The sequence below is a fragment of the Nomascus leucogenys genome, unplaced genomic scaffold (genome assembly GCF_006542625.1).
Source record: "Nomascus leucogenys isolate Asia unplaced genomic scaffold, Asia_NLE_v1 Super-Scaffold_285, whole genome shotgun sequence".
Lineage (NCBI taxonomy): Eukaryota > Metazoa > Chordata > Mammalia > Primates > Hylobatidae > Nomascus > Nomascus leucogenys.
The window spans coordinates 3,580,922-3,605,802 of NW_022095770.1; the positions used below are offsets into that span (position 1 = coordinate 3,580,922).

The 24,881-nt window shown below is 56.9% G+C and overlaps 3 protein-coding genes across 3 annotated transcripts; 1 reads left to right on the forward strand and 2 right to left on the reverse strand.

Moving 5' to 3' along the window:
• The first annotated feature begins 9 nt into the window (after positions 1-9).
• On the forward strand, positions 10-17,423 carry PGAP3 (post-GPI attachment to proteins phospholipase 3). Its single transcript, XM_003278230.3, has 8 exons — positions 10-246; positions 2,080-2,177; positions 3,462-3,614; positions 13,860-13,922; positions 14,484-14,545; positions 14,889-15,025; positions 15,283-15,487; positions 15,679-17,423. The coding sequence occupies exons 1-8, from the start codon at positions 66-68 to the stop codon at positions 15,740-15,742; spliced, it is 963 nt and encodes a 320-aa protein (XP_003278278.1). The 5' UTR covers positions 10-65; the 3' UTR covers positions 15,743-17,423.
• A 651-nt stretch (positions 17,424-18,074) lies between these two features.
• Positions 18,075-20,285, reverse strand: PNMT (phenylethanolamine N-methyltransferase). Its single transcript, XM_003278232.4, has 3 exons — positions 19,862-20,285; positions 18,714-18,921; positions 18,075-18,599 (listed from the first exon to the last, which is right to left on the reverse strand). The coding sequence occupies exons 1-3, from the start codon at positions 20,211-20,213 to the stop codon at positions 18,161-18,163; spliced, it is 999 nt and encodes a 332-aa protein (XP_003278280.1). The 5' UTR covers positions 20,214-20,285; the 3' UTR covers positions 18,075-18,160.
• A 1,698-nt stretch (positions 20,286-21,983) lies between these two features.
• Positions 21,984-24,771, reverse strand: TCAP (titin-cap). Its single transcript, XM_003278233.4, has 2 exons — positions 23,068-24,771; positions 21,984-22,820 (listed from the first exon to the last, which is right to left on the reverse strand). Exons 1-2 carry the CDS (start codon positions 23,175-23,177, stop codon positions 22,427-22,429), a joined length of 504 nt encoding a protein of 167 aa, XP_003278281.1. The 5' UTR covers positions 23,178-24,771; the 3' UTR covers positions 21,984-22,426.
• Positions 24,772-24,881: the final 110 nt, after the last annotated feature.

Below are 24,881 nucleotides of genomic sequence, written 5' to 3' on the forward strand. Positions count from 1 at the left end.
TTACTCCGGAAGTGGAAGCTTCATACTCCTAAGCTCCTCCCCCGGCGGCGAGCCAGGGAGAAAGGATGGCCGGCCGGGCGGCGCGGTTGGTTCTGCTAGCTGGGGCCGCGGCGCTGGCGAGCGGCTCCCAAGGCGACCGTGAGCCGGTGTACCGCGACTGCGTACTGCAGTGCGAAGAGCAGAACTGTTCTGGGGGCGCTCTGAATCACTTCCGCTCCCGCCAGCCAATCTACATGAGTCTAGCAGGTAAGCCCCACCCCCACGGTAAGCCCCGCCCATTTGTCTTGCTCCCGCCCCCTGCGCCCCCAATACGCCTCTGCAATCCCTGAACCTTAGTTTCCCCACTAGGTCTCTTATGAATGTAAGTGAGTGAAGCCCCTAAGGTGATGAGAGCCTTACGAGCCTCTCTTACTTTCCCAGAAGCTTTCATTTACTTATTTATTCAGTCAAAAGGGTATTTATTAAATACATTAGGGCTACAATGTCTAGGAATGGCACAGAAATCAGACCAGGGTCCCGCCCATTGGGACTGACAGTCCCCACGGGGACATGAGCCTTCTCAAGTGCAAGGCAGAGAATGATTTGAGCCCCTGAAAGACTCTTTGATTAGGAAGCATTTGGGATAGGAAGGCGTCAGTTCCAGCTTTGAAGACGTGGGGGCAGGGATCATCTTGGAACGTTTTGTGTGAAGGAGGGACTTTGGACTGGTACATTCAATTTGGACCATAGTGGGCAAAGAACCAACGTATTGAGCACTCACTGTGTGACAGGTGTCACAATATGTCAGGTAATTTTTATCACACCCTTTGAGATAGTTTCTCTAATCCCAGTTTTACAGATGGGGATTAGAGAGATTAAATGCCCTGCCCAAGGTCACAGAGCCAGTATGTAGTAAATGGAGTTTCCAGTTCTGGCCTGTTTGACCACAAGCTTGTCCTCTTTACTATTATACCACTTTGCATTCCAGACAGAGAGAACAGAGAGAATGGATGCCCTGGGCAGATGTGGGCACATCCAGGAGCTTTATTTACTCAGGGAGCAGGGTACATGAACAGGAGTAGTGACCAATACGGTTGGAAAGGCAATTTGGAGCCTCAAAAGTCAGGTTGAAGAATTTGGGCTTCATTTTCGTAGGAAGGGGGTAAGACAGCAAGAACTCCTTCCAGGAGAGTAAAAGCAAATCCTATATTCAGGAAGGACAAACATAAACCCAGGTTTCCATAGATGAGTTCGTCAGATGCCAACACCTTGATGGACTTGAGCAAAAGGAGAGGAAATGTCTGCCAAGGTAGAAAGATCATTTGAGCCCTGGAGTTCAAGACTAGCCTAGGCAACATGACAAGATGCCTTCTCTACAAAAAATAAAAGAATTAGCCAGACATTGTGGTCTCAGCTACTTGGGAGGCTGAGGTGGGAGGATCGTTTGAGCCCAGGAGGTCAAGGCTGTGGTGAGCCATGATCTCCCCACTGCACTCCAGCCTGGATGAAAGAGCGAGACCCTGTCTCAAAAAAAAAAAAAAAAAAAAAAAAAATGCCGGGTGCGGTGGCTCGTGCCTGTAATCCCAGCACTTTGGGAGGCAGAGGCAGGCAGATAACCTAAGGTTGAGAGTTCAAGACCAGCCTGACCAACATGGAGAAACCCCATCTCTACTAAAAATACAAAATTAGTTGAGTGTGATGGTGCATGCCTGTAATCCCAACTACTCGGGAGGCTGAGGCAGGAGAATCACTTGAACCCAGGAGGCGGAGGTTGCAGTGAACTGAGATCGCACCATTGCACTCGGTGATCTTGTTGCACCAGCCTGGGCAACAAGAGCAAAACTTCGTCTCAAAAAAAAAAAAAAAAAGACAAATATCTCTAATTGCTCACCAAAATATGCATACATACATACACCTTCCCCTATGTGTACGTCTCACCATCTCTCATTCATTCAAATGGGAAGCTAGAATTTTGAGATTTCTCCTGGTTCTCTCCAACTTACAGGCCCTCTTGGCCTGCATTTCAGCTTGGACCCCATTCATGCTCTCTCTTTCCTCTCTGTGCTGGGGAGTTCACCAGGCCACATTTGTCTGTTTCAGGCTGGACCTGTCGGGACGACTGTAAGTATGAGTGTATGTGGGTCACCGTTGGGCTCTACCTCCAGGAAGGTCACAAAGTGCCTCAGTTCCATGGCAAGGTGAGTTGGAGGGTCAGGGTAGGCATATGATAGTAGTGTGGTAGGAGTAAGATACCCCCTGGTTGGACCACACTGTCCAAGCAATCTGAGGCATGTGGTGATGGTTGTGTTTGGGGCAGCTACCTGTTCTCCCCAAAATCTGCTGGTTTCCATAAAATTGGATAGGACCCATGTGTCCTGCCTCTGGATTTGGAGTAGCAATATCTGGAAGGCTTTGGAGTCTCCCAAGAGAGTGGTGCTGGTCCTCTTAGAGTGGTTGAGATTCCCACCTTACTGCGGGGACAAATTCCCTTACCTACCGTGGCTTGTTTCCTGTTGCTTCTCCAGTAGGGGTCTGGATTCACAGTAATACGCTTCAGCTTGTCTAGCGAGGCACAGTTTGCTGGTACCTTCCTTCCTTCCTTCCTTCCTTCCTTCCTTCCTTCCTTCCTTCCTTCCTTCCTTCTTTCCTTCCTTCCTTCCTTCCTTCCTCCCTTCCTTCCCTTCCCCTTCCTTCCTTCCTTCCTTCCTTCCTTCCTTCCTTCCTTCCTTCCTTTTTTTTTTTGTTTTTTGAGACGGAGTCTCCCTCTGTCGCCCGGGCTGGAGTGCAGTGGCACGATCTTGGCTCACTGCAACCTCTACCTCCCAGGTTCAAGCAATTTTCATGCCTGAGCCTCCCGAGTAGCTGGGACTACAGGTGTGTGCCACCACACCCGGCTAATTTTTTGTATTTTTTTTTTTAGTAGACACGGGGTTTCACCGTGTTAGCCAGGATGGTCTCAATCTCCTGACCTTGTGTTCCTCCCGCCTCAGCTTCCCAAAGTGCTGAGATTACAGGCATGAGCCACCGTGCCCGGCCTGCTGGTACCTTTCAATCCAGTATTATCTCATTCTGGCCTGTTGAGGTTGGCAGGAAGTATTCTCCCCTGTTTTTCACTGAGTAAGCTGAGGCTCAGAGGACTGTGGTCAGTGGTAGAGGAGGGGTTGGGACCTGTGTCTTCTGGATGGCAACTCTGTGCTGTTTCCACCAGGCAATACTGAGTCATCTACCCTGACCCATCTGGTCTTCCCAGAGATCAGGACTTACAGTGTTGTGCCTGCTGGCCAGGATGGGGGTATAACTCTTAACCAGGCACTGGAGGGTGGCTCATTGGTCTGAAGAGGTCCTGAACCTGAGGCTTTGGCCGAACTCCAGAGCTGAGGACCCAGCTGAGGACCTGTTGCTGCAGCATGTCAAGAATAGGTGGACTGGGCCAGTTGAGGGTTGCCTGCCCCTCAAACCTCCTTCATCTGCTTCTTTTTCAGTGGCCCTTCTCCCGGTTCCTGTTCTTTCAAGAGCCGGCATCTGCCGTGGCCTCTTTTCTCAATGGCCTGGCCAGCCTGGTGATGCTCTGCCGCTACCGCACCTTCGTGCCAGCCTCCTCCCCCATGTACCACACCTGTGTGGCCTTCGCCTGGGTAGGTAACCTAGCAGGACTCCTGCTGTCTCCCCTTATCTAGGAAGGAGGAGCTCTAGATCCCTATTAACACCCAACAGGGCTTCTACTTACCAGCTTCCCCTCTGTTTTCCAGGGCTAAAGTTGCAGCTACAGGGTGGTAAAGCCTGGGGAGAAAACAGGGAGTGTGCTGAATCGGGCCTTACCTTTCCAGCAGAGCCCTAGGTCAGGCTGTTTGGGAAGGAAAGAGGAAAGAAGGGCATTTTTCTTGTCCCGAAGAAGGAAACCACTAAAAGACCCAGTAGGACAGTTTACAAACACAGAAGGGAGATGGGGGGCTGGAAAGGATGCTGGGACCACAGGTCTTTCCTAGGGCCCTTCTGGAGGACTTGGAGCAATCTCAATTCCAGCCCAGGCCTGGTGGGGAGTCACAGCCATAGTCTCTGTCTGGAGCTCAGCCTAGTCTTTTTTTTTTTTTTTTTGAGACAGAGTCTCACTGTGTCACCCAGGCTGGAGTGCAAATGGTGCAATCTTGGCTCACTGCAATCTCCACCTCCTGGGTTCAAGCGATTCTCCTGCCTCAGCCTCCCAAGTAGCTGGGATTACAGGCACGTGCCACCACACCTGGCTAATTTTGTATTTTTAGTAGAGACGGGGTTTCTCCACGTTGGTCAGGCTGGTCTCGAACTCCCGACCTCAGGTGATCCACCCACCTGGGCCTCCCAAAGTGCAAGGATTACAGTTGTGAGTCACTGCACCTGGCGAGCTCAGCCTAGGCTTAGACCATCCCTGGAGAAGCCCAGGTCTGGTTACATCTGCAGGTGCAGAAAGGGCTGTCAGCTTCACAGTATGGCTGGTCTGAAGAGCTGTATTCAGGGCCTGGTATTGTGTGATAAGCACAGACTGGGGTGCAGATATGAACTGTGATAGCCTTGGGAAGGGTATGAGAATAAAAGGTTGCAATGTCTCTAGGTCAGAGCTACCCCTGTAAGCCTTAAGGAAAAAATTTCCATTCACTCACCTTCCTGCTCTCACAGAAGCCATTCACTCAGGTGTTGAGCACCTACTATATGCCACGCACTTTACTGGAGATCCGGAAGTCTGCCCTCTGGTGCTAATCATACAATTGAATGTAAGAGTACAACTATGAAAAAGTGCAGTCGGGGAGAGGTGCTTCAGGGATGTGTGTAAAGGTAGACCGAGACCAGCATGGGGCCGTCAGGGAAGGCTTCCCTGGGGAAGGGGCATTAAAGGTAAGGTGGGAAGGATGCATGAATGTTAACTAGGTAAATTTGAGAAGAGTAAGGGAAGGCTTCTAAAGAGAAGTCTCAGAAAGTGTCCAGGTGGGAGAGAGTGAGGGTCATTCCAGGCACCCTGACATGCAGGAAATCAGAGAGTGGGTGTGAGCTGGGCAGACTGATGGGTGGTGGATGGGGCCAGCCATGGAGAGCCTCACATTGGAGATCTTGACTCTGAAAGCATCAGGAAGTACGGAGGGATTTTATTTTATTTTATTTTATTTTATTTTATTTTAGACAAAGTCTCACTCTGTTGCCCCAGCTGGAGTGCAGTGGCACTATCTTGGCTTGCTGCAACCTCCGCCTCCCAGTTCAAGCAATTCTCCTGCTTCAGCCTCCTGAGCAGCTGGGACTACAGGCATGTGTCACCATGCCTGGCTAATTTTTGTATTTTTAGTAGAGATGGGGTTTCACTATGTTGGCCAGGCTGGTCTTGAACTCCTGACCTCGTGATCTGCCCGCCTCGCCCTCCCAAAGTGCTGGGATTACAGGTGTGAGCCACCGTGCTCGGCCTACGGAGGGATTTTAAATGAGAGTTAAGGAGAAAAGTGGTTTCATGAATAGATTTGCCCTTTGGAAAGCTCATTCTGGCTACTGTGTAGAGAACAGATGGGAGGGGGCGGGAGTGGATGCAGTAGACCAGTTGGTAGTTTTAGCACAGGGCCCAGTAGCTAGACTAGAGAGGTGGCATGGGTCTTGGGCATTGAAGAGAAGTACACTTGAGCTGTGTTTTGGAGGTAACATTAAAACTTTTTAAAAATTTATTTCCGCCGGGCGCGGTGGCTCACGCTTGTAATCCCAGCACTTTGGGAGGCCGAGGCGGGCGGATCACGAGGTCAGGAGATCGAGACCACGGTGAAACCCCGTCTCTACTAAAAATACAAAAAAAAATTAGCCGGGCGTGGTGGCGGGCGCCTGTAGTCACAGCTACTCGGAGAGGCTGAGGCAGGAGAATGGCGTGAACCCGGGAGGCGGAGCTCGCAGTGAGCCGAGATGGCGCCACTGCACTCCAGCCTGGGCGACAGAGCGAGACTCTGTCTCAAAAAAAAAAAAAAAGAAAAGAAACCTGATTGGTTAACATCAGGTTGGTTTGTTTGTTTGTTTGAGACAGAGTCTCTCTCTGTCGCCCAGGCTGGAGTGCAGTGGCACCATCTCGGCTCACTGCAAGCTCCGCCTCCCGGGTTCACGCCATTCTCCTGCCTCAGCCTCTCCGAGTAGCTGTGACTACAGACGCCCGCCACCACGCCCGACTAATTTTTTTTTTTTTGTATTTTTAGTAGAGACAGGGTTTCACCACGTTAGCCAGGATGGTCTCGATCTCCTGACTTCATGGTCTGCCTGCCTTGGCCTCCCAAAGTGCCGGGATTACAGGCGTGAGCCACCATGCCTGGCCAACATCAGGTTTTTTTAATAAGGGTTAAAGCAGAGGAGACTTCCTTACTTGAGTAGACTGGACTCTCCTGTTTTCAGGAAAAAGTGGTCTGTTTTGGGACCTATCAGTTCCCTTAAAGTTTCAGTTTGAAGGTCAAGTGCGGTGGCTCACGTGTCTAATCCCAGCACTTTGCGAGGCCGAGGCGGGTGGATGACCTGAGGCCGGGAGTTCGAGACCAGCCTGACCAAGATGAAGAAACCCCGTCTCTACCAAAAATACAAAATTAGCTGGGCATGGTGTTGCATGCCTGTAGTACCAGATACTTGGGAGGCTGAGGCAGGAAAATCACTTGAACTCGGAAGGTGGAGGTTGCGGTAAGCCAAGATCACGCCATTGCACTCCAGCCCGGGCAACAACAGTGAAACTCCATCTTACACACACACACAAAAAAAAGTTTCAGTTTGATTATGTGGCATTTAGCATGAGTGACTTCATTTTGGTCTGGTCTCTTGGGTCTAGTGCGGGGGCTCAATCCAGAACAATGGCCTCCCATAATTTTTGTTTAACACAGCTTATAGGTATTATTATTCTCATCCCCAGTTTATGGATGAGGAAACCAAGGACTGAAAAGGTTAAGTCCAGCCACAGGTCACCGAGCCAGGGTTTGAATTCAGGCATCTGGCTCCAGAGTCCACACTTTCAACATCTTGGCTATGCTGATAAACTTCAAGAGTGGATTAGATGAGGAAAGAGCAGTAAGGGATGACCCCTTGCGTTTCTGCTTATAAGACAGTGATGGAGGCCGGGCGCGGTGACTCACACCTGCGGTTCCAGCACTTTGGAAGGCTGAAGTGGGTGGATTGCTTGAGCTCACAAGTTCCAGACCAGCCTGGGCAACATGGCGAAACCCCGTCTCTACCAAAAATACAAAAAAAATAAGCCAGGCCTGGTGGCACATGCCCGTAGTCACAGCTAGTAGGAGGCTGAGGTGGGAGGATCGCTTGAGCCCAGGAGGTTGAGGCTGCAGTGAGCTGTGATCCTGTCACTGTACTCCTGTTGCTCTAGCCCAGGTGACAAAGGGGACCCGTCTTTAAAAAAAAAAAAAGACAGTGATAGAAGCTGTGGGTGTGGATGAGATCACCCCAGGAGAGCCTAGTGAAAAGAGACAGGATCTAGGGCAAAGCCCTGGGGAACCCCAAAACGTAATGGCTGGCTAGAGGAAGATGAGCCAGACACCGAGACAGAAGGAGTAGCCGGAGGGGCAGGTGGAGAACTGGGAGATAGTGTGCTTGGATTGTGCCTCCCGGGATGAGCACAGGAAGGAGAGGCTTCTGCTGTCCTGAATTTTACACATGAGAACTGAAGGAGACCCCGGAATCTGGAGATACAGAGGTCTCTAGGACCTTAGGAAAGCTGATAGATGGGGTGTGCTGCGAAGTCCAGGCCGAGCCTTAGACTTGGGAGGTGGGCGTGGGAAGGAGGTCAGGGAAGGAGGCTGTTAAACCTCTGGGAAATATTGACCCTTCTTAATACTTCCTGTTCAACAACTATTAATAATAGTTGTGATAAATTAAGGAACACGAGCCATGTGACAGGCTTGTCTGAAGCACTTTACATACATTTCCTTATTTCATCCTCATAGTACCCTTATGAGCTCTGAGTTAGACTCAGAGGGGAAAAAAAACTTGCCCAAAATGAACAGCTAACAAGTTAGCAAGGAATAAAGACATGGTTGGCGTCCAGGGCTGTCTGGCTCCAGGGCCTGAGAGCTTAGCTCTTCTTCTGGGCCACTCCAGTGTTCATTGAGCATTTGCTGGGGGTGGAGACAGGGTTTAGCACTTGTGGGGGCTGAACCCCCTGCCCCAGGGAGCTAAGCATAGTGGGAGGTGCAGGTCTGGGCAGCCTGGGCAGCAGACGGCAGGCAGAGTCAAGGGGTATTCCGGTAGAGAGCCCTGGGAGTCGTGAGGTGGGGAGACCGCGTCTTCTAACTGGGGAAGTCTGCCAGGCCAGGGAAGCCCGGGGAGGAGGAGAGGTTTCATCTGAGACTTAGACACATACATGTGTGGGGCAAGGCTTAGACACATACATGTGTGGGGACAGGGGATTGAATTCGAGCATTCCAGAAAATATTGGCGCCATTGTAGCTGTGTGAATGGGAGTAGAAGAAGAGTAGATGGAGCAGAGAGGCCCCTGAGTGCCAGGCTGAGGGCTAGGGGCTCTGATGGAGGCAGGGCCTGGCATCGGCACACACTGTCACAGGCTGGGTGAGATAAAGCCACCACTTCCTGTGTAGGCCTCTTGGAGCGAAGCAAATTTAGTGCTGGCTAAGAAAGCAGGAAGGGCAGGGAAGCTGAGGACGTTACACCTGTCTGCTTTCCTTTGGGGTTCTTCCACGGACACTGCTTGTCTGGGCCCACAGCGTGTACCACCACCTTGTCCCCACCTCTACTAGAGAGCATGGGACAGCCCTGCCTGAACTCTGAAGAAGCTTAGAGCCTCCTTAGATAGGCCACAGGCCTGAGGGGACCTCGGAGGGTCCCACCCCTTGTCTTCATAACATGTGCCAGAGGCCAGGGGTCACTTCACATCTCTGGTCTTGTCATCCCTGATTCTCAGATCTTTCACCTCAATGGTATCTGCAACTCAGCTTCCTTCTTAGAGAGGGGGGTCACATTTCCCCAGGGTAGCCTGCAGTCCAGTGTGACTAAGGACCCTAGAGAAAAAGCAGCAGATGGCCGGGCATGGTGGCTCACGTCTGTAATCCCAGCATGTTGGGAGACCGAGCCAGGTGGATCATCTGAGGTCAGGAGTTAAGACCAGCCTGGCCAACATGGTGAAACCCTGTCTCTACTAAAAATACAAAAATTAGTCAGGTGTGGTGATGGGTGCCTGTAATCCCAGCTACTTGGGAGGCTGAGACAAGAATTGCTTGAACCTGGGAGGCAGAGGTTGCAGTGAGCCAAGGTGGTGCCACTGCACTCCAGCCTGGGTGACTAGGCAAGACTCCATCTCAAAAAAACAAAAACAGAAAAAGCGGGAGATGTTAGATGTTGGGGTGGTAGAAGGCAGATAGTTGGGCCCCGTGTGTCTTATGGGATGTGGGGTTCTGGGACATGGGACCCCTCATGCTGTCACTAGGCCTTCGAGAAACAAAGCCTCAGAACCCACACTCCTGGCCGGGCACGGTGGCTCATGCCTGTAATCCTAGCACTTTGGGAGGCCGAGGCAGGTGGATCACGAGGTCAGGAGATCGAAACCATCCTGGCTAACACGGTGAAACCTTGTCGCTACTGAAAATACAAAAAATTAGCCGGGCGCGGGAGCGGGCGCCTGTAGTCCCAGCTACTTGGGAGGCTGAGGCAGAAGAATGGCGCGAACCTGGGAGGCGGAGCTTGCAGTGAGCCGAGATTGCGCCACTGCACTCCAGCCTGACGGACAGAGCCAGACCCCATCTCAAAAAAAAAAAAAAAAAAAAAAAGAACCCGCACTCCTGTGGATGGCCTAGTTTGGCTTTCCCAGTTGCTCTTGAGCTTCCCAGTTGTCCTGTGAGTTTCTGCAGGAGGGAGGGATCCTGAGCTGTATGGAGGGTGCGGCAGTGGACTCTGACCTGGGCCTTCTGGGGCACTGAGGCTCCTGATTTCTGTTGGGGTGAGGATAGGAAGGCAAGGCCCCTCACCCGCTCCGGGCTAAGTCTTGGGGGAAGGGTACCTCAGCTTTGCCTCTGGGAAATGAGGAGACCCCGCCCTCCAGCAGGACTCATGATTACGTTGGCACAAGAAGGCAGCCCTTGCCTTGCCATTTAGGCCTGGGCTTGGGCTGGGGGGCAGCCAGGCGGCGGGTGGGAAGCCTACCAAAGCTCCGCATACCATGTGTCTTTGACTTCACGGTGTAGGGGCCCCTGCTGTGTGCCGAAGCCAGGAGGCCAAACCAATTCCCCAGGCCTTCATCCAGTCAGGAAAGGTCCTCAGGTGTGGAGAGGAAGGTGAAGTGGTGGGAAGCCCAAACCGTCTCTGTAGAGTGGTTTGTGTAGGTGGGGACCGATTCTTCTCCTCCTCTGTTAAGCAAACTACAAGAAGAGGTAGGTTGCGGCTGTAGTAGAATGATGGTTAGACTTCAGGAAGGGCTTCCCATGGTCAGACAAGAGCTAGTGGAACAGGCAATGGCAGGAAATCAAGGGATCCTCTGGGATGGTGGAAAAAGCCCTCCTTCTCCCATCTTCATCCATCTCTGTCTTCCTTCTCTCAGGAGTGAGCTGGGGCTGGCCTGCCCTGCCTGAGGCAGGGGGTGAGACACTGTGGCCTCCAGAGGAGCCCAGGATGGCAGCAGGTGTCATATTTAACATTCTGCCTCCCCCACTTCTGAGACACTGAGCTATTTTAAGCCCCACTTGTCCCCACCGCCATGGTGTCAATGACAGCCCCGAGCACTGGGGCTTAGCGCCGGGTCGAATTCCTGACAGATCTGGCTCACTTGGCATCCAACCAGTTTCACGGCTGTGATATTTTTGTCTCGATTTTCTTATTTCCAACAGACTGAAACAGCCTCTTGCTCTCCCTCCACCCAGCCTCTGATTCCACCCCCACTGGCACCCTGCCCCTGGCCACCCCCTCTCCTCAGTGTTTACGCAAAGCTCTGGGTGCCTGCCGCCCTCCTGGCCAGTTCCCCTGCCTGTCCCCCTTCACTTGAGTGTGGCGAGAAGTCCGAGAGTAGCTGTGCCTTGGCATCTTGGAGCTCTCCTTCCTTCCAGAGCCCATCTTTCCCCTTTGCTTGCTCTTGATGACAAACTCTGAGTGAGGAGAAATGGATCTGTGCGGTTCACATTGATGAGATCTCGGCTCCAGAGGAAGGAGGAGGGCCTCTTCCTATAGCTGAGGTGTCTCCGTTCCGGAATGGAGAGACCCTGGGGCCCCATAGTTTGACCTCGAACTTTGTGACCCTTGAGGAAAGGGAAGTTGAGGGGCAGGTGATGGGGCGTGGAGAGTCAGTCTACTGGACCTGATGAAGGAAACTGACATTGATGGGCACCTACTATGGACCAGGCAGCAAAACCAGCAGCCATTCAGAGGAGTTCCTTGGTGCCAGGCATTCCGCAGGCCTCGTCCTCACGGCCTCCTGTGCAGTGGGCATCATTATGAACCTGTTTTGTAGGTGAGGCAGTGGAGGCTCACACATACTGGTTATGTGTCCAAGGTCACACAGCTGCTTAGAGGCTGAGGCAGGACTTGAATGCAGACTCTGTCTCACTGTGGAGACTGGACACTCTTCCCCCAGCCTGGAGCTGTGGAGGTGGGCCTAGGCAGCTAGGAGACCACCCCTTCTCTGCCTAAACATCCTTGGCCTGCAGGGAGAATGGGAGGCAGACATCCTCTTGGGCCTCAGTTCTATGGGAAGCTGACGGGGTTCCGTGCTGGTCAGGCAAGTGGAGAGAACACTCATGTTTCAGCCTGTCCTGGGCTCTGTGCTGTACGCTGTATTTGTATTGCTCATTAAACCCTTATCAACTATGATTATTCCCATTTTGCAGATGAGAAAACTGAGGCACAGCAAGGGTAAATAACTTGCCCAAGGACACACAGGAAATGCAGAGCCAGGAACTGAACCCTGGCAGTCTGGCCGTAGGGCTTGCATTCTTAATGATACTACTACCTCCCAAATCTGAGGAAAGGGTGAGAAGAGGAGCGCCCCCAGAGTGGGATGCTCCCCAGGGGGGAGGGGCTTTTCAGGGGTGCAGAGGCCAGGCTTCAGGTGGGTCTCTGTGAGTGGAAGGCACCCAGGGAGGCGGTTGGAGAGGGGACCCAGCAGCCCCACCCATCCTGTGACCCTACGCACATGTTTGCCCACACACACACCCCCTGCTTTCCGTGTTCTGAGCCACTTAGCTCAGTCCTGCAGTCCTCTTGTCACCGCCCCCTTCCTGCTGTGGGTGACAAGGAGGCCTGGCTGGCTGCCAGTCCCTGCCGCCCTCCCTTTCTCCCTCCCACATTGGCTCCAGGGCCACTCTCCTCCCTAAGGATGTCCCTGTTCTTGGCCTGCCAGGGAGAACTGGTCCATGTGATTGCCTGGGCCCCATCTCCAGCCCAAGCCTGCTCCTCTCCCCATGCTGACCCTAAGCTTTTCAGACTGTGGGAGCAGTGTCTGAGAAGCCACCAGGTTCAGTCCCATTTTGCAGCCTCCATGCCTGTCTCTGGGGAGGGGGCTGCAGCAGGGCAGAGCCTTGAGTCTGGTGGAAGGGACAGAGTGGCCATCCTCAAAGGAGGAAGCAGCCTGCCCTAGACCACACCACCTAACACCAGGCTGGAAAGGAGCTGAAGTTTCACTTGAGCCATGATTTGTCCCGGGGGAAGCTTGGGCTGAGAAGGGCAGGGCCCTTTGCCCAGGTCAAGAGGAGCAGAAGCAGCAAGGCTCAGCCCAGAGACCAGGCCAGACAGGTGCACTAGGCGGCTTTGCGCCTTCCAGAGCTTGGCACCCCGAGAACCTGACTGGCTGTGCAGCAGTTCTGCCCTGCCTGCACCCCTTCTCCTCCCATTCTCTCCTGAGCTCCCCAGACCTGCATTTGGAATGCATCTTACTGTCTGACCTGCCTGCTACAGTGCCCAACAGAGCGTGGCTTCTTGCCCTCTCCCTCTGTCCCCTGCCTGGCCAGTTTTCCTGGTACATTGGAGCCAACTGAGCAGTTCCTGGCCTTTCCTCATCTCCACCAGGCCTGTCCCACCCTAGCGCATCCCTCCCCACCCCCAGGCCATTCCTGGCCTGGCCTGCTGTTCCTTTGGTTGTCACGGTTTCCCAGCCCTTCCCCTCAGCCCACCCTGCTTTCAGCAGTTTGGGCCTTTGCTGTGGACACAGCAGTCCCTGAAGAAAGTGCCAGCACCAACGCCCACAAGCTCTTAGGCTCATTCACTAGATAACCTTTGTGCTCTCTCCACGCAGCTAATTTCCAGGAAGAAGGCCTCAAACATTCCCCTGGGCCCTGGCCCACCCCACAGCCCCTCCAGTCCTGCCCTCTGCTCCTCCCAGGCTCGGGAGCAGCCACTGGTCTGGCGGGTTGGGCAGGCCCAGCCAGGAGGAAGCTGGGCTTGGTTCACCCTCCTCCTGGGAGCCTGTGCCCCAGTGGGATCTGCTTGATCTCCCTCCCCTGCTGCTCGGAACACACCCCAAGCTGGCTCGAGCCCCTCCACCCCACCCACCTCATTCCCGCCCCCAGAGGCTGAGGTCACTGGCTCCCCTGGGCCCGGGTGGGGCTGTCAACACCTGCTGGTTGGAGGAGGAGGCAAGGCCCCTGGGGGCTGTTGTCTTAGCAATTGAGTAACTAGGGAGCTTGGCTCTGCCAGAACTGGTTCCCAGGCCAGGCCGGAACCTGTGGAGGCTGCAGCCCCCTGTGGCCTTGGGGGTTTGGGGTGGCAGGAAGTCCACCCCAGGGACCCTGGCTGGGTGGGGGTAGAGGGACATAGGTTTGTTCAGAGGGCTCCAGGGGCAGGAAGAGCACATTTCTTGTCCCGCAGAGCCCCTTCCCAAAGGTGAAATGGATGTGAGCAAATGGGGGCCCCTGCCTTGAGGTCAGGGTTGGGGGCAGCATGCTCACCAGCCCCTCCCTCCTTAGGTGTCCCTCAACGCATGGTTCTGGTCCACAGTCTTCCACACCAGGGACACTGACCTCACAGAGGTGAGCACTCCTCCAGCTCCCCCTCCTGCACAGGGTGGTCCGAGAGGAGCCCAGAAGTGGGCAGAGGGGCCCTAGAGGGTCATGCCAACTCCCTCTAAGGAGCACTGGGAGGAGTACGGGGTGGGCATCCTAAACCTGTTGGTGCCCTTGATCCTCACTGAGCCTCGTCAGGTGGGGATGAGTATTCACTCTTCTTGCCTGATGAGGCAGCTGAGCCTTCGAGAGGTGGACCACATGCTTAGGGGCACCCAGCTAGTGAAGGGTCGCCATAGGACATGACCCCATGGCTGTCAGACTCCACACTGTGCTCTGATTCTGTGCAGCGTGGTCATGTCCTGGAGCCTCAGCAGGAACCCTCCACCAGCGTCCCTAAAGCCTTGTTCCTGGGCACATTTTTAAAAAATTGTACAGTGATGTGAACACAAGACTCAGTCAGAGTGAAACAGTGATAGGCAGGCCCAGGACCCTAGCCCCTCCCTGCCACCCCTCCATGCCCCCATCCCCGCGGGTCCTCCCCGTGAAGTCTCACGCTGGTCCCTCACCACCTTTCCCTGTCCTCAGAAAATGGACTACTTCTGTGCCTCCACCGTCATCCTACACTCAATCTACCTGTGCTGTGTCAGGTGAGCCTGCCTGGGTGGCTGCAGGGGCAAAATCGAACCCTGGGGGCAGAAAGGGGTCACCCAGCCCTCCCCTGGGGGCCTTCTTCACTAGTCTCCCAACACCTACGCCCCTCCCACCCCCAACCACATCAGCTGTCCTGGGTGAGGACTCTGGGGTAGGACTGGGGGCCCTGGTTCCTGACAAGGAGCTGTAGCCTTGCTGCCCAGCTGTGGCCTGTTTGGTGGGGAGAGGGGTAGTGACTTCAGGGGCCATGCACTGATGTTGGGGGGAGGAGATGCTTCAGGGAATGCTGCTCTGGGGATGGGCCACCCGCCCTCTGAGCAACCCTGGACGGTGGGGCAGGACCGTGGGGCTGCAGCACCCAGCTGTGGTCAGTGCCTTCCGGGCTCTCCTGCTGCTAATGCTGACCGTGCACGTCTCCTACCTGAGCCTCATCCGCTTCGACTATGGCTACAACCTGGTGGCCAACGTGGCTATTGGTGAGGCCCTGGGGGGCTTGGGCCATCTGCAGAAGTGCTAGCTTGGGGTGCGAGTGGGAGGTTGGTGCCATTCCTGAGAAGGTGGTTCTAGAGAGACCCTTGGGGTAGAGGAATGGAGAAGAATTTGAGGTGGGACGGAGAGGAGGCTGGGAGGAGAGTCCGAGGATGATCCTGGGGTCAGAGAGCATGGAGTTGGGGGCGGCCTTGGGGAGAAGGAGCCGAAGGAATGAGTCTCTCCTGCCCCCACTGGCACCCAGGCCTGGTCAACGTGGTGTGGTGGCTGGCCTGGTGCCTGTGGAACCAGCGGCGGCTGCCTCACGTGCGCAAGTGCGTGGCGGTGGTCTTGCTGCTGCAGGGGCTGTCCCTGCTCGAGCTGCTTGACTTCCCGCCGCTCTTCTGGGTCCTGGATGCCCATGCCATCTGGCACATCAGCACCATCCCTGTCCACGTCCTCTTTTTCAGGTGGGTGCTGCCCCCTGCCTCGTGCTCAACTTCTTTGGACCCTTCCTTGCCCACTCCTTAGGGGAGACTGGGGGCTCTGTGTGCCCATCCGCCCCCTCCCGCCTCCCACCTTGCCTGCGCACACCCTACCCTTGTCTCCATGCGAGCTCTCAGAGCTGTGTGCCTCAATGGGCTACTCCTTCGGCCCACAGCTTTCTGGAAGATGACAGCCTGTACCTGCTGAAGGAATCAGAGGACAAGTTCAAGCTGGACTGAAGACCTTGGGAGCGAGTCTGCCCCAGTGGGGATCCTGCCCCCACCCTGCTGGCCTCCCTTTTCCCCTCAACCCTTGAGATGATTCATTTTCTCCTTTCAACTTCTTGAACTTGGACATGAAGGACGTGGGCCCAGAATCATGTGGCCAGCCCACCCCCTGCTGGCCCTCACCAGCCTTGGAGCCTGTTCTAGGGAAGGCCTCCCAGCATCTGGGACTAGAGAATGGGCAGCCCCTCTGCCTCCTGGAGCTGGGGTGGAACTGAGTGTGTTCTTAGCTTTACCGGGAGGACAGCTGCCAGTTTCCTCCCCACCAGCTTCCTCCCCACATCCCCCGCTGCCTGGCTGGGTCCCGAAGTCTTCTGTCTACTTGGGAGACTAGGGACCACAGGCCTTAAGGATACAGGGGGTCCCCTTCTGTTACCACCCCCAACCCTCCTCCAGGACACCACTAGGTGGTGCTGGATGCTTGTTCTTTGGCCTGCCAAGGTTCACGGCGATTCTCCCCATGGGATCTTGAGGGACCAAGCTGCTGGGACTGGGAAGGGGTTTCACCCTGATCATTGCCCTAGCCAGGTTCCCAGGAGGCCTCACCACACTCCCTTTTGGGGCCAGGGCTCCAGCAAGCCCAGGCCAAGGATCCCGTGCTGCTGTCTTGTTGAGAGCCTGCCACGGTGTGTTGGGAGTGTGGACCAGGCTGAGTGCATAGGTGACAGGGCCGTGAGCATGGGCCTGGGTGTGTGTGAGCTGAGGCCTAGGTGCGCAGCGCGGAGAGGGGTGTTGTGGGGGAAGAGGTGTGGTTTCAATGGGTGTGCAGGGGGTGGGTGGGTTAGCGTGGGTTAGGGTAACATGCGTGTGAGCATGCTGGTGGGCATGTGAGATGAGTGACTGCCGGTGAATGTGTCCACAGTTGAGAGGTTGGAGCAGGATGAGGGAATCCTGTCACCATCAATAATCACTTGTGGAGCGCCAGCTCTGCCCAAGGCCCCACCTGGGCGGACAGCCAGGACCTCTCCATGGCCAGGCTGCGTGTGTGCATGTTCCCTGTCTGGTGCCCCTTTGCCAGCCTCCTGCAAACCTCACAGGGTCCCCACACAACAGTGCCCTCCAGAAGCAGCCCCTCGGAGGCAGAGGAAGGAAAATGGGGATGCCTGGGGCTCTCTCCATCCTCCTTTTCTCCTTGCCTTCGCATGGCTGGCCTTCCCCTCCAAAACCCCCATTCCCTTGCTGCCAGCCCCTTTGCCATAGCCTGACTTTGGGGAGGAGGAAGGGGCGATTTGAGGGAGAAGGGAAGAAAGCTTATGGCTGGGTCTGGTTTCTTCCCTCCCCAGAGGGTCTTACTGTTCCAGAGTGGCCCCAGGGCAGGCAGGGGCCACACTATGCCTGCACCCTGGTAAAGGTGACCCCTGCCATTTACCAGCAGCCCTGGCATGTTCCTGCCCCACAGGAATAGAATGGAGGGAGCTCCAGAAACTTTCCATCCCAAAGGCAGTCTCCGTGGTTGAAGCAGACTGGATTTTTGCTCTGCCCCTGACCCCTTGTCCCTCTTTGAGGGAGGGGAGCTATGCTAGGACTCCAACCTCAGGGACTCAGGTGGCCTGTGCTAGCTTCTTTTGATACTGAAAACTGTTTTAAGGTGGGAGGGCGGCAAGGGATGTGCTTAATAAATCAATTCCCAGCCTCACCTGCCCTTGTTCACCTCATTTGTGTGAATAGAGTGGGCTGGAGGGCAGGAGAAGACAGTTGTGACGGCAGGGGCAGGTCCCAGAGCTGGCTGGAGGCAGTAAACCGAGGTGAGGTCTCTGCTTGGGCATGTGGCATGGGGAATGGTAGACCCCAGCGGCAGAGCTGGGCAGAACTCAACTCCAGTTGTGAGAGGGAGCCGGAGCCAGTTCTTTCCCTTTCACTTCCCTGGGCCATTGTGCGTCAATCATAACACCCCCACCTCCCCACCACCTTGCAGATTCTACTTCCTTCTCCTCATGATCCCCACTCTCCCCTGTTCTGGTCTGAAGCAGGCTGCACTGTTTGTGACTTCACCTCTCTGAGCTTCACCTGGAAACAGACTAGCAGGACCTGCTGCTGAATGCAGGAATGAATGATGAGATGGACAGAATGGCATATCACAAGTGCCTGGTGCACTGCAGGTGCCCGGTGAGCTCCCCCTGACCTTGGCTCTCCTTAGTTTGGGAAGAATGAGTGGTACAGAATGCTAGCCTCAAGGAAGCTTCTGGAAAAAAAGAAAGCCTAGGGTGAATGTCTCCCCTACCCCAACACTCAGATCTCTGGGCCCTTGCTGCTTCCCAGGAGAGCCACAGACAGCACTGACCACAGCGGCAGGGTGTTATTTCTTTATTAGGTGCCACTTCAAAGAACAGGGAATCCAGGTGGGTGGGGGCCACAGGGCACCAGGTACAGCCCTCACAGCCCAACCTTCTGAGCCCAGGCGAAGAAGACGCCTTTGACGTCATCTACGCCTGTCTGAAGGTGGGCAGGCATGATGTAGGTGCGGAGGTCCCGGACCTTGTAGCCACTATGCACCAGGGCCTCCCTCACCTCCTCCTCAGACACTGGCACCACCGTCAGCCTGGCCTCCCCAGCCAGGTACCACGACTCCTCCAGGGCCCCGATGAGGAGGAGGTGCCCCCCAGGCCTCAGCAGTGTGGTGATGTGGTCCAGGGCCCGCTGGAAGCTGGCAAGATCTGGGCTCACAGCCTCCAAGCAGAAGGCAGAGACCAGGGCATCAGCAGGCAGGGGAGCTGGGCTCCCAGCACCCAGGGGCTGGGGCTGGTGCACGTCAATGGGCAGGACCCGTTTCACCCTGGCTCGCAGCTGGCGCTCCTTCTCCCGCCAGGATTCCCTGTGCAGGAGGCACAAGGCAGGGTTCAAGGCTGTTCTACACTCAGGCCTCTGTTGCCCCCACCAGCCACTCTATGGGAAGCCTCCTCCCCAACCCTCAACCCCCAGTCCTTACCCCTTGCCCTCAATGAGGCAGGCATGCTGGCTGTACATGGTCCAGTTGAAGGCCCCCGGCTCCTCCTGCAGCCAGCGCCCCAGCTCCTGGCGGTTGACCTCCAGGAAATCTGTCATGGTGATGTCTTCAAAGTGGCTGCAGGCGCTGAGCAGCTGGTACACGGTGGGGCCTGAACCAATGTCGATGAGGGTGCGTCCAGACACTTCACCTGGCCAGGGCAGAGGAAGCGGGTCCTGGTGCCAGGCCGGCCCAGGCAACCCCTGCCTCCTCACCCCTCCCTCCCCTGCATCTCCCTGCCTCTCTCTAGTTCTTCCTTCTCCTCTGCAAATGTGTCTCCATCTGGGAAAAGCATTGGCCTCAGAGTTAGACTGAACCCAGCTCCAACATGCCCTTCGGAAGGGAACTTCACCGCTCTGAGACTCAGGTTTCACATCTAGAAAACTTTACCTACTGGCCGGGCGCAGTGGCTCACACCTGTTTGTAATCCCAGCAGTTTGGGAGGCCGTGGCGGGTGGATCACCTAAGGTTGGGAGTTCGAGACCAGCCTGACCAACATGGAGAAGTTCCTGTCTCTACTAAAAATACAAATAAATTAGCCAGGCATGGGGGCGCATGCCTGTAATCCCAGCTACTAGGGAAGCTGAGGCAAGAGAATCGGTTGAACCGGGGAGGCGGAGGTTGCAGTGAGCCGAGATGGCGCCATTGCACTCCAGCCTGGGCAACAAGAGTGAAACTCCGTCTCAAAACAAAAAAAAAAAATTTAAAAAGTAAATAAATATAAATAAAGAAAAGAAGGAAAGAAAGAAAACTATACCTACCGGCCAGGCTCAGCGAGGAAATCCTGGCGGTTTCTCGCCCCTGTCCCACATCTGCCTCCATTTCCTCCTCTGCATCTCCACCTCAGTCTGACCTGCATCCCCCACCTTAGCTCTCAATTCTAAGCTCTCTCCACCTCTCTCCCCTCTGCCCCTCTTCTAAGGGATGTTGCTTCTTTTTCTCTTCTGTTTGCACCTCTCAGCTATCTCTGTTTCTTGGTCCCCATCTGTCAGGCGCCTGGTCTGTCTCCCTTTCCTTCTTTCTGTCTCCCCGCGCCTGCTTTCACTCCCCGACGACCTCTTGTCCCTCGTGCCTCAGTTTCCCCCGCTCACCGGTGGCGAAGGTCTGCGCCAAGCAGCGCAGCTTCCACGGCCCGACGCCGTCCGGGTTGCACAGGTCCCCGCGAGGGGGCGCGTAGTTGTTGCGGAGGTAGGCGCGCGGCTCGAAGCGCTGGTAGGCCGAGGCCACCGCCGCCTGGCCCGGGGCCGAGTCAGGGGCTGCGCCCGCAGCGGGGCTCCGGTCTGCGCCGCTCATGCTGCCGCCGCGGTCCGCCCAGTGCCCTGCTCGCCTCGCGGCCCCTTTTTCTACCGCCCGACCCCCGCCCCGACCCGTCCTCTGTGGGGGTGGCAGCTGACCGCCGAGCCGCCCGGGGCCACGTGCGCCGCATCCTCCCCACCCATTCATCCATCTCCCTTAGTGTCCGGGCGGCAGACGCACCGGAGGTGAGTGGGGGGGCGGCTGCAGCGGCAATCGTCCGCCACACCCCCCGCTCCGTACTTGCTCCCGCAGCCCTCGCCCTCAGCCTCGCCTACCCCTGTCCGAGTCCCGCCTCTGCGCGCCCCCCACCCTCAGTTCCTGACCCCTACAATCTTTAGACCCCCTCACCCCCGCCGGCCGGCCCCTCCCGTCTCTCTTCTCTAGCCTCTGCAGCCATTCACCTCTTTTGCCCAGCAGCCCGCCCCTTCTCTTTCCTGATTCGAGGTGGAGACTGGGGAATTAGGCCCTTTCCCCAGTTTCCCCCTCGCAGCGCCCTCCCCGACGAGGCCCCAGACCCCGCCAGGCTCCCCTCCCTCCAGGACACCCGTCCCAGCACCCACCCTTCCCTTAGCACTGCCACACAACTCCCCTTCCCCGCCTCTCCTCCAGGTCTTTCTCGTCCGTTCCTATGCCACCCGGCCCTCCAACGCCACCCCTCCCCCCCGCCCCAGAAAGGACAGTCCGTTCCGGCCTCCGCTGTGGTCGCTCCGGGGGCCCCAGAGCAGGGCGCGGCACTGCCCGTCCGATGGCAGGCGCGATAGGGGAGGTGAGCTGTGCTAATGCACTTAGCGGGCGGAACAGCCGGGCCTCCCCTGCGGGCCCCGCGGGTTCCCAGCCGCTTATCTGGGGGCTGCCGAGGACAGAAGGTTCGGGTTCGGGTTGTTCCCGCCACGTCGGGGGCGGCGCCGGACCCAGGTGAGGGCAGAGGGCTTGGGCAGGGGAGGGGCAGGACGCATTCGCCGAGGGCCGCCAGGGCCACTAGGGAGCGCAGTCCGGGCCTTGGGGCCCAGCCGATTTGGGTCCTGCGGATGTAGGGGCTCTGACCCCACTCCTCTCGCAGCCCACACTCCAGCTTCCCTCCAAAGGAGCGGCCAGGTCAGGCCTGAAGGTTCTGCTCAGCGCCCCAGGTTCTGGCTGTCAAAATGCCAGGGTCTCCCCACCTATCTCCCGGATGGGAAGCCAATTCTGCCTGTGGCATCTCCGTGGTCTCCCTGAAGACCCCTTCCTTCCCCTCTGGATGAGTCCGGGGCCCTTCTGCCCTGGGTAGGTCACCAGCCCAGCTCCTGCCACCGTGGGTTCCTGGCCCCGCTTGATGTGGGGGCCTTCTGCATGCCCTTCCCTCCCGCTTGTCCCCAGGGGAAAGTCTCCTTGGGAGAGGCAGCTAGATTGGGACATGAGTCACCACAACAGCTGCAGGGGTCACAAAGGGGAAACTGACCCCCTAGCACCTCCAACCTTCCCTGGCTTCCAGGGCAGCGGGTGTGGAGCGAGACACAGCTGAGGATTGATTCTGTCTGGATTCAGAACTGAGAGGCAGGTTAGCTTTGAGGTCACTGACCCCGTTCACACCCCGAGGCAAAGCCAAGGACAGTCCTGGCACCAGCCCCTCCATATTCTCCATGAGACATCATTGAAACAAACCCTGGATGCGGATGCCAGCTGGCTTGCTGGGTCCCAGCCAGTGCCAGGGGGCTGGACAGAGAAGCCAGGACTGGGCAGCGGTCAGGGTACGGGAAGGAGACTGGAGACAGCACCCTGTTTACAGCTCTGTCCTGCCCCCCCGCCCCAAGTATGGGGCGTACTCATTAGCTCAGCCATATTTAGCTCAGATGCGGAGCCTGGTCCCAGAAGTGGGCATTGAGGGGACACCCATGGGCCAGCCCCCCCCCCCCAACCACAAGGAAAGAGATGCAACTGTGGTACATGATTGAGCATTTATTGCGGCACTAACAGAGGGTGCTGGGGGCCCCACCATCCTTGCCTCTGCCCTTTTCACCTCCCCCTCCCTCCCAGCTTCTTCTGCCTAGAGCGTTCCAGATTCCCCTCACATTTTCCTGGATCAGGGCCACTCCTCCCAGGCACCTCTTGCCCTCACCAGTACCTTTTGTCCCTTCTCCTGGGGCTGAGGGTCCTCAGCTGTGCTGGCCCCCAACTCTCCACCCTTAGTGCCCACTGTCTCTGCCACCCTCCCTTTGGGAACTCAGGGGGCTCAGGCATCCTGGCCTCTGGCTCCCTCCTCCCCTAGCCCCCAACTCTGGGCAAACTACAAAGCAGCCATGGCCAGCAGCTCCCCTCCACAGTCCTAGCCAGGAAGGGCCCAGCCCAGGGCGGGCACAGCAGAGCCCAAGTCACAGTCCCTCTCAGCCTCTCTGTGCTTCCTGGGACATGGAGCGGGACAGGGAGCGACGAAGGGCACCGGGCTTGCTGACAGGCACCACAGGGGGCAGCTGCTTTGTGATCTCAGCCACCTCCTGGCGGTCCACACACTGGCCACCCAGGGCTGTCTCCAGCGCCAGCAGCTCCTGAAGCTGGATGGGGGTGTCCTCGCGCTCCTCCTTGGTGGCGCCCATCTTGGCAGGGGTGAAGATGGGCAGTGGCAGTACCCGCTGGTAGGGCAGCTGGTACTCCTGCAGCCCACGGCCGAGGATGCCCATCCGCATCACCAGCCAGGGCGAGCGCTGCACCAGCACCTGGCACTGCCCCTGCTGGTGGTAGGTCTCATGTCTCTGGGTGTCCTCCTCATGCAGGGAGCAGCTGGGGAGAGGGGAGGGGCAGTGAGCTCCTGGGAGCTGTTGCTCTCTGGGCACAGGCTGGGTGGGGGGCTCCCCGGGGCTGCTGGGACCTGGGGGGCAGGAGGGGTGGTTCCCCTTTGCTGTCCCCATGGGGCATTCTTCCTGCCCCCACCCTCAGAAATTTCTCCAGGGCTTCATGCTCTGGCCTCATGGCTCAGTGAGGGTGCTCTGGGGGAGCAGAGGCAGGGCTCTAGCAGACCCACACTCACCCCTCCTCGGGCCGTGTGGACAGTGTCAGATCCTTCCATTCCGCCCAGAAGGCCTCCCGGCGCTCACAGTTCTCCTCGGACACCTCGCAGCTCAGCTCTGAGGTAGCCATGATCACTCCTCACTCTCTCTCCCCTCCCAGGCCCTTTAAATAGCCCCCTCCTCCCCCTTCTCCAGGGGCTATTTTCGGCCCCTCTGGTGTCAGATGCTATAAGCAGAGCCAAGACTCACTAATGGGGGGACGCCGCACCCAGGGCAGGGGTTGGGGTACCTGGACGCTGGCTGCTCCCCGGTCAGAGGTCTGGGGTCCAGTCCAGGGTCCTGGGGTCAATGCCTCCAGATGCCTGACATTACTCAGACACCATCTCATGCCAGCCACATGCCCAGCCTCGTGCCCCCCTGGCACTTGCCCTCTGCCCCACCCACTCCCCTTTGCAGGGAGGACAGCAGCTTGTCTGTAAACAGAGCAGGACCAGCAGGAACTGATGCCCCCTCTGGGCTCTGTACCCGGGCTCCCAGGTCCTGCCCTGGCTGTGCTCTCCTCTGCCTGGGCTCAAGGGCACATCCCCAGAAGGGACAGTGCAACCACGTCCTCAGGCGCCTGCACCAAAGGCCTAGTGCCTAGTCCCCAGTCACCCTCACCACACCAGCAGGGGCGGAGACAGTCAACTCCATGCCTGGGAACCTGAGGCATGAGCCTTAGCCAGGTGTTTTCCTTCCCCATGGCCGGTGGTCAGATAAGTGGTCTTAGGCAACAGGTCTCAGGAGACAGTCAGGCCAGTAGGGGTAGAGGGGGCCCCCAGTTCTACCCCAACACCTGTGTTGGGTGAAATGGCAATCCAGGGGCTCTGATGGGTGACAGTCAGAAGACCTGGCTCCAGCTCCAGATCAGCCATAAATAGGCTGTGTGACCATGTGGTCAGTCCCTGCCCCTCTCTGGGCCCCTTTCCCCACTTTCTGGCCACTACAAGAGGACCAGAAGACCTCTGGAGCCTGCCCGCTCTGATGTGCTACCTGGGAGGGGACTGGCTGTCCTTCATGGGGAGCAGGGGAGACAGATGGCTGTGGGGACAGTCCAGCACCCAGAAGTAGCAACTCATGGTGCAAGAAGCTGGCAGACAGGTGGTGGGTGTGGGGGGATGAGGAGTGAGAACACTGCCGAGTGGACAAAGGGCGGCAGGAGAGGCAGTGACGGGCTGAGCTCAGGACCCTGTGGGGTCAGCAGAGTACCCAGAAGCACGTGGGTGCAGAACTGCAGACTATTGATTACTGAGCACTGTCCCCGGTTCTTCATATCTTTTAATCTCGTAACAACCCTGTGACATCAGTCCCATTTTCAAAAAGTAGGACGCAGAAGCTGAGAGAGGTAGATTCGCCCAGGGTCACACACCTAGGCAGGACCGAGACAGGATCCACCTGGCTCTGAAGAAGCTGGCTCTGCTGGAAGCCTGCATACGGGCAGGCAAGGGGGCAGGCCAGCTGGGAGGGAGGAGGAAGGCAGGCACTGGCCTGCCCCTGCCCTGCGATCCGGGCTCCAGGCCGCCCCCGGTGTGAGTGCAGTGCGGGGAGAGGGAATGGGTGAGTGGAGTGTGGGAGGTCCGGGGCTCCAGGTGGCCTGGATCCCAGAGGTGCCTCAGTGACCCTGAAGCTCAGGCCCCATCTCCAGGCCACACAGTCAAGGCTTGCTGTGGGCACTGCCAGGTGCCCATACCCCCACCTCCACTCCTGGACTAGAGACTTTAACTTGCCCTGCTGAAGCCTGGCAGGGGGTGGGGCATTTTTTTCTGACTAGTCATCTGCTCAGTTGAACAAATCA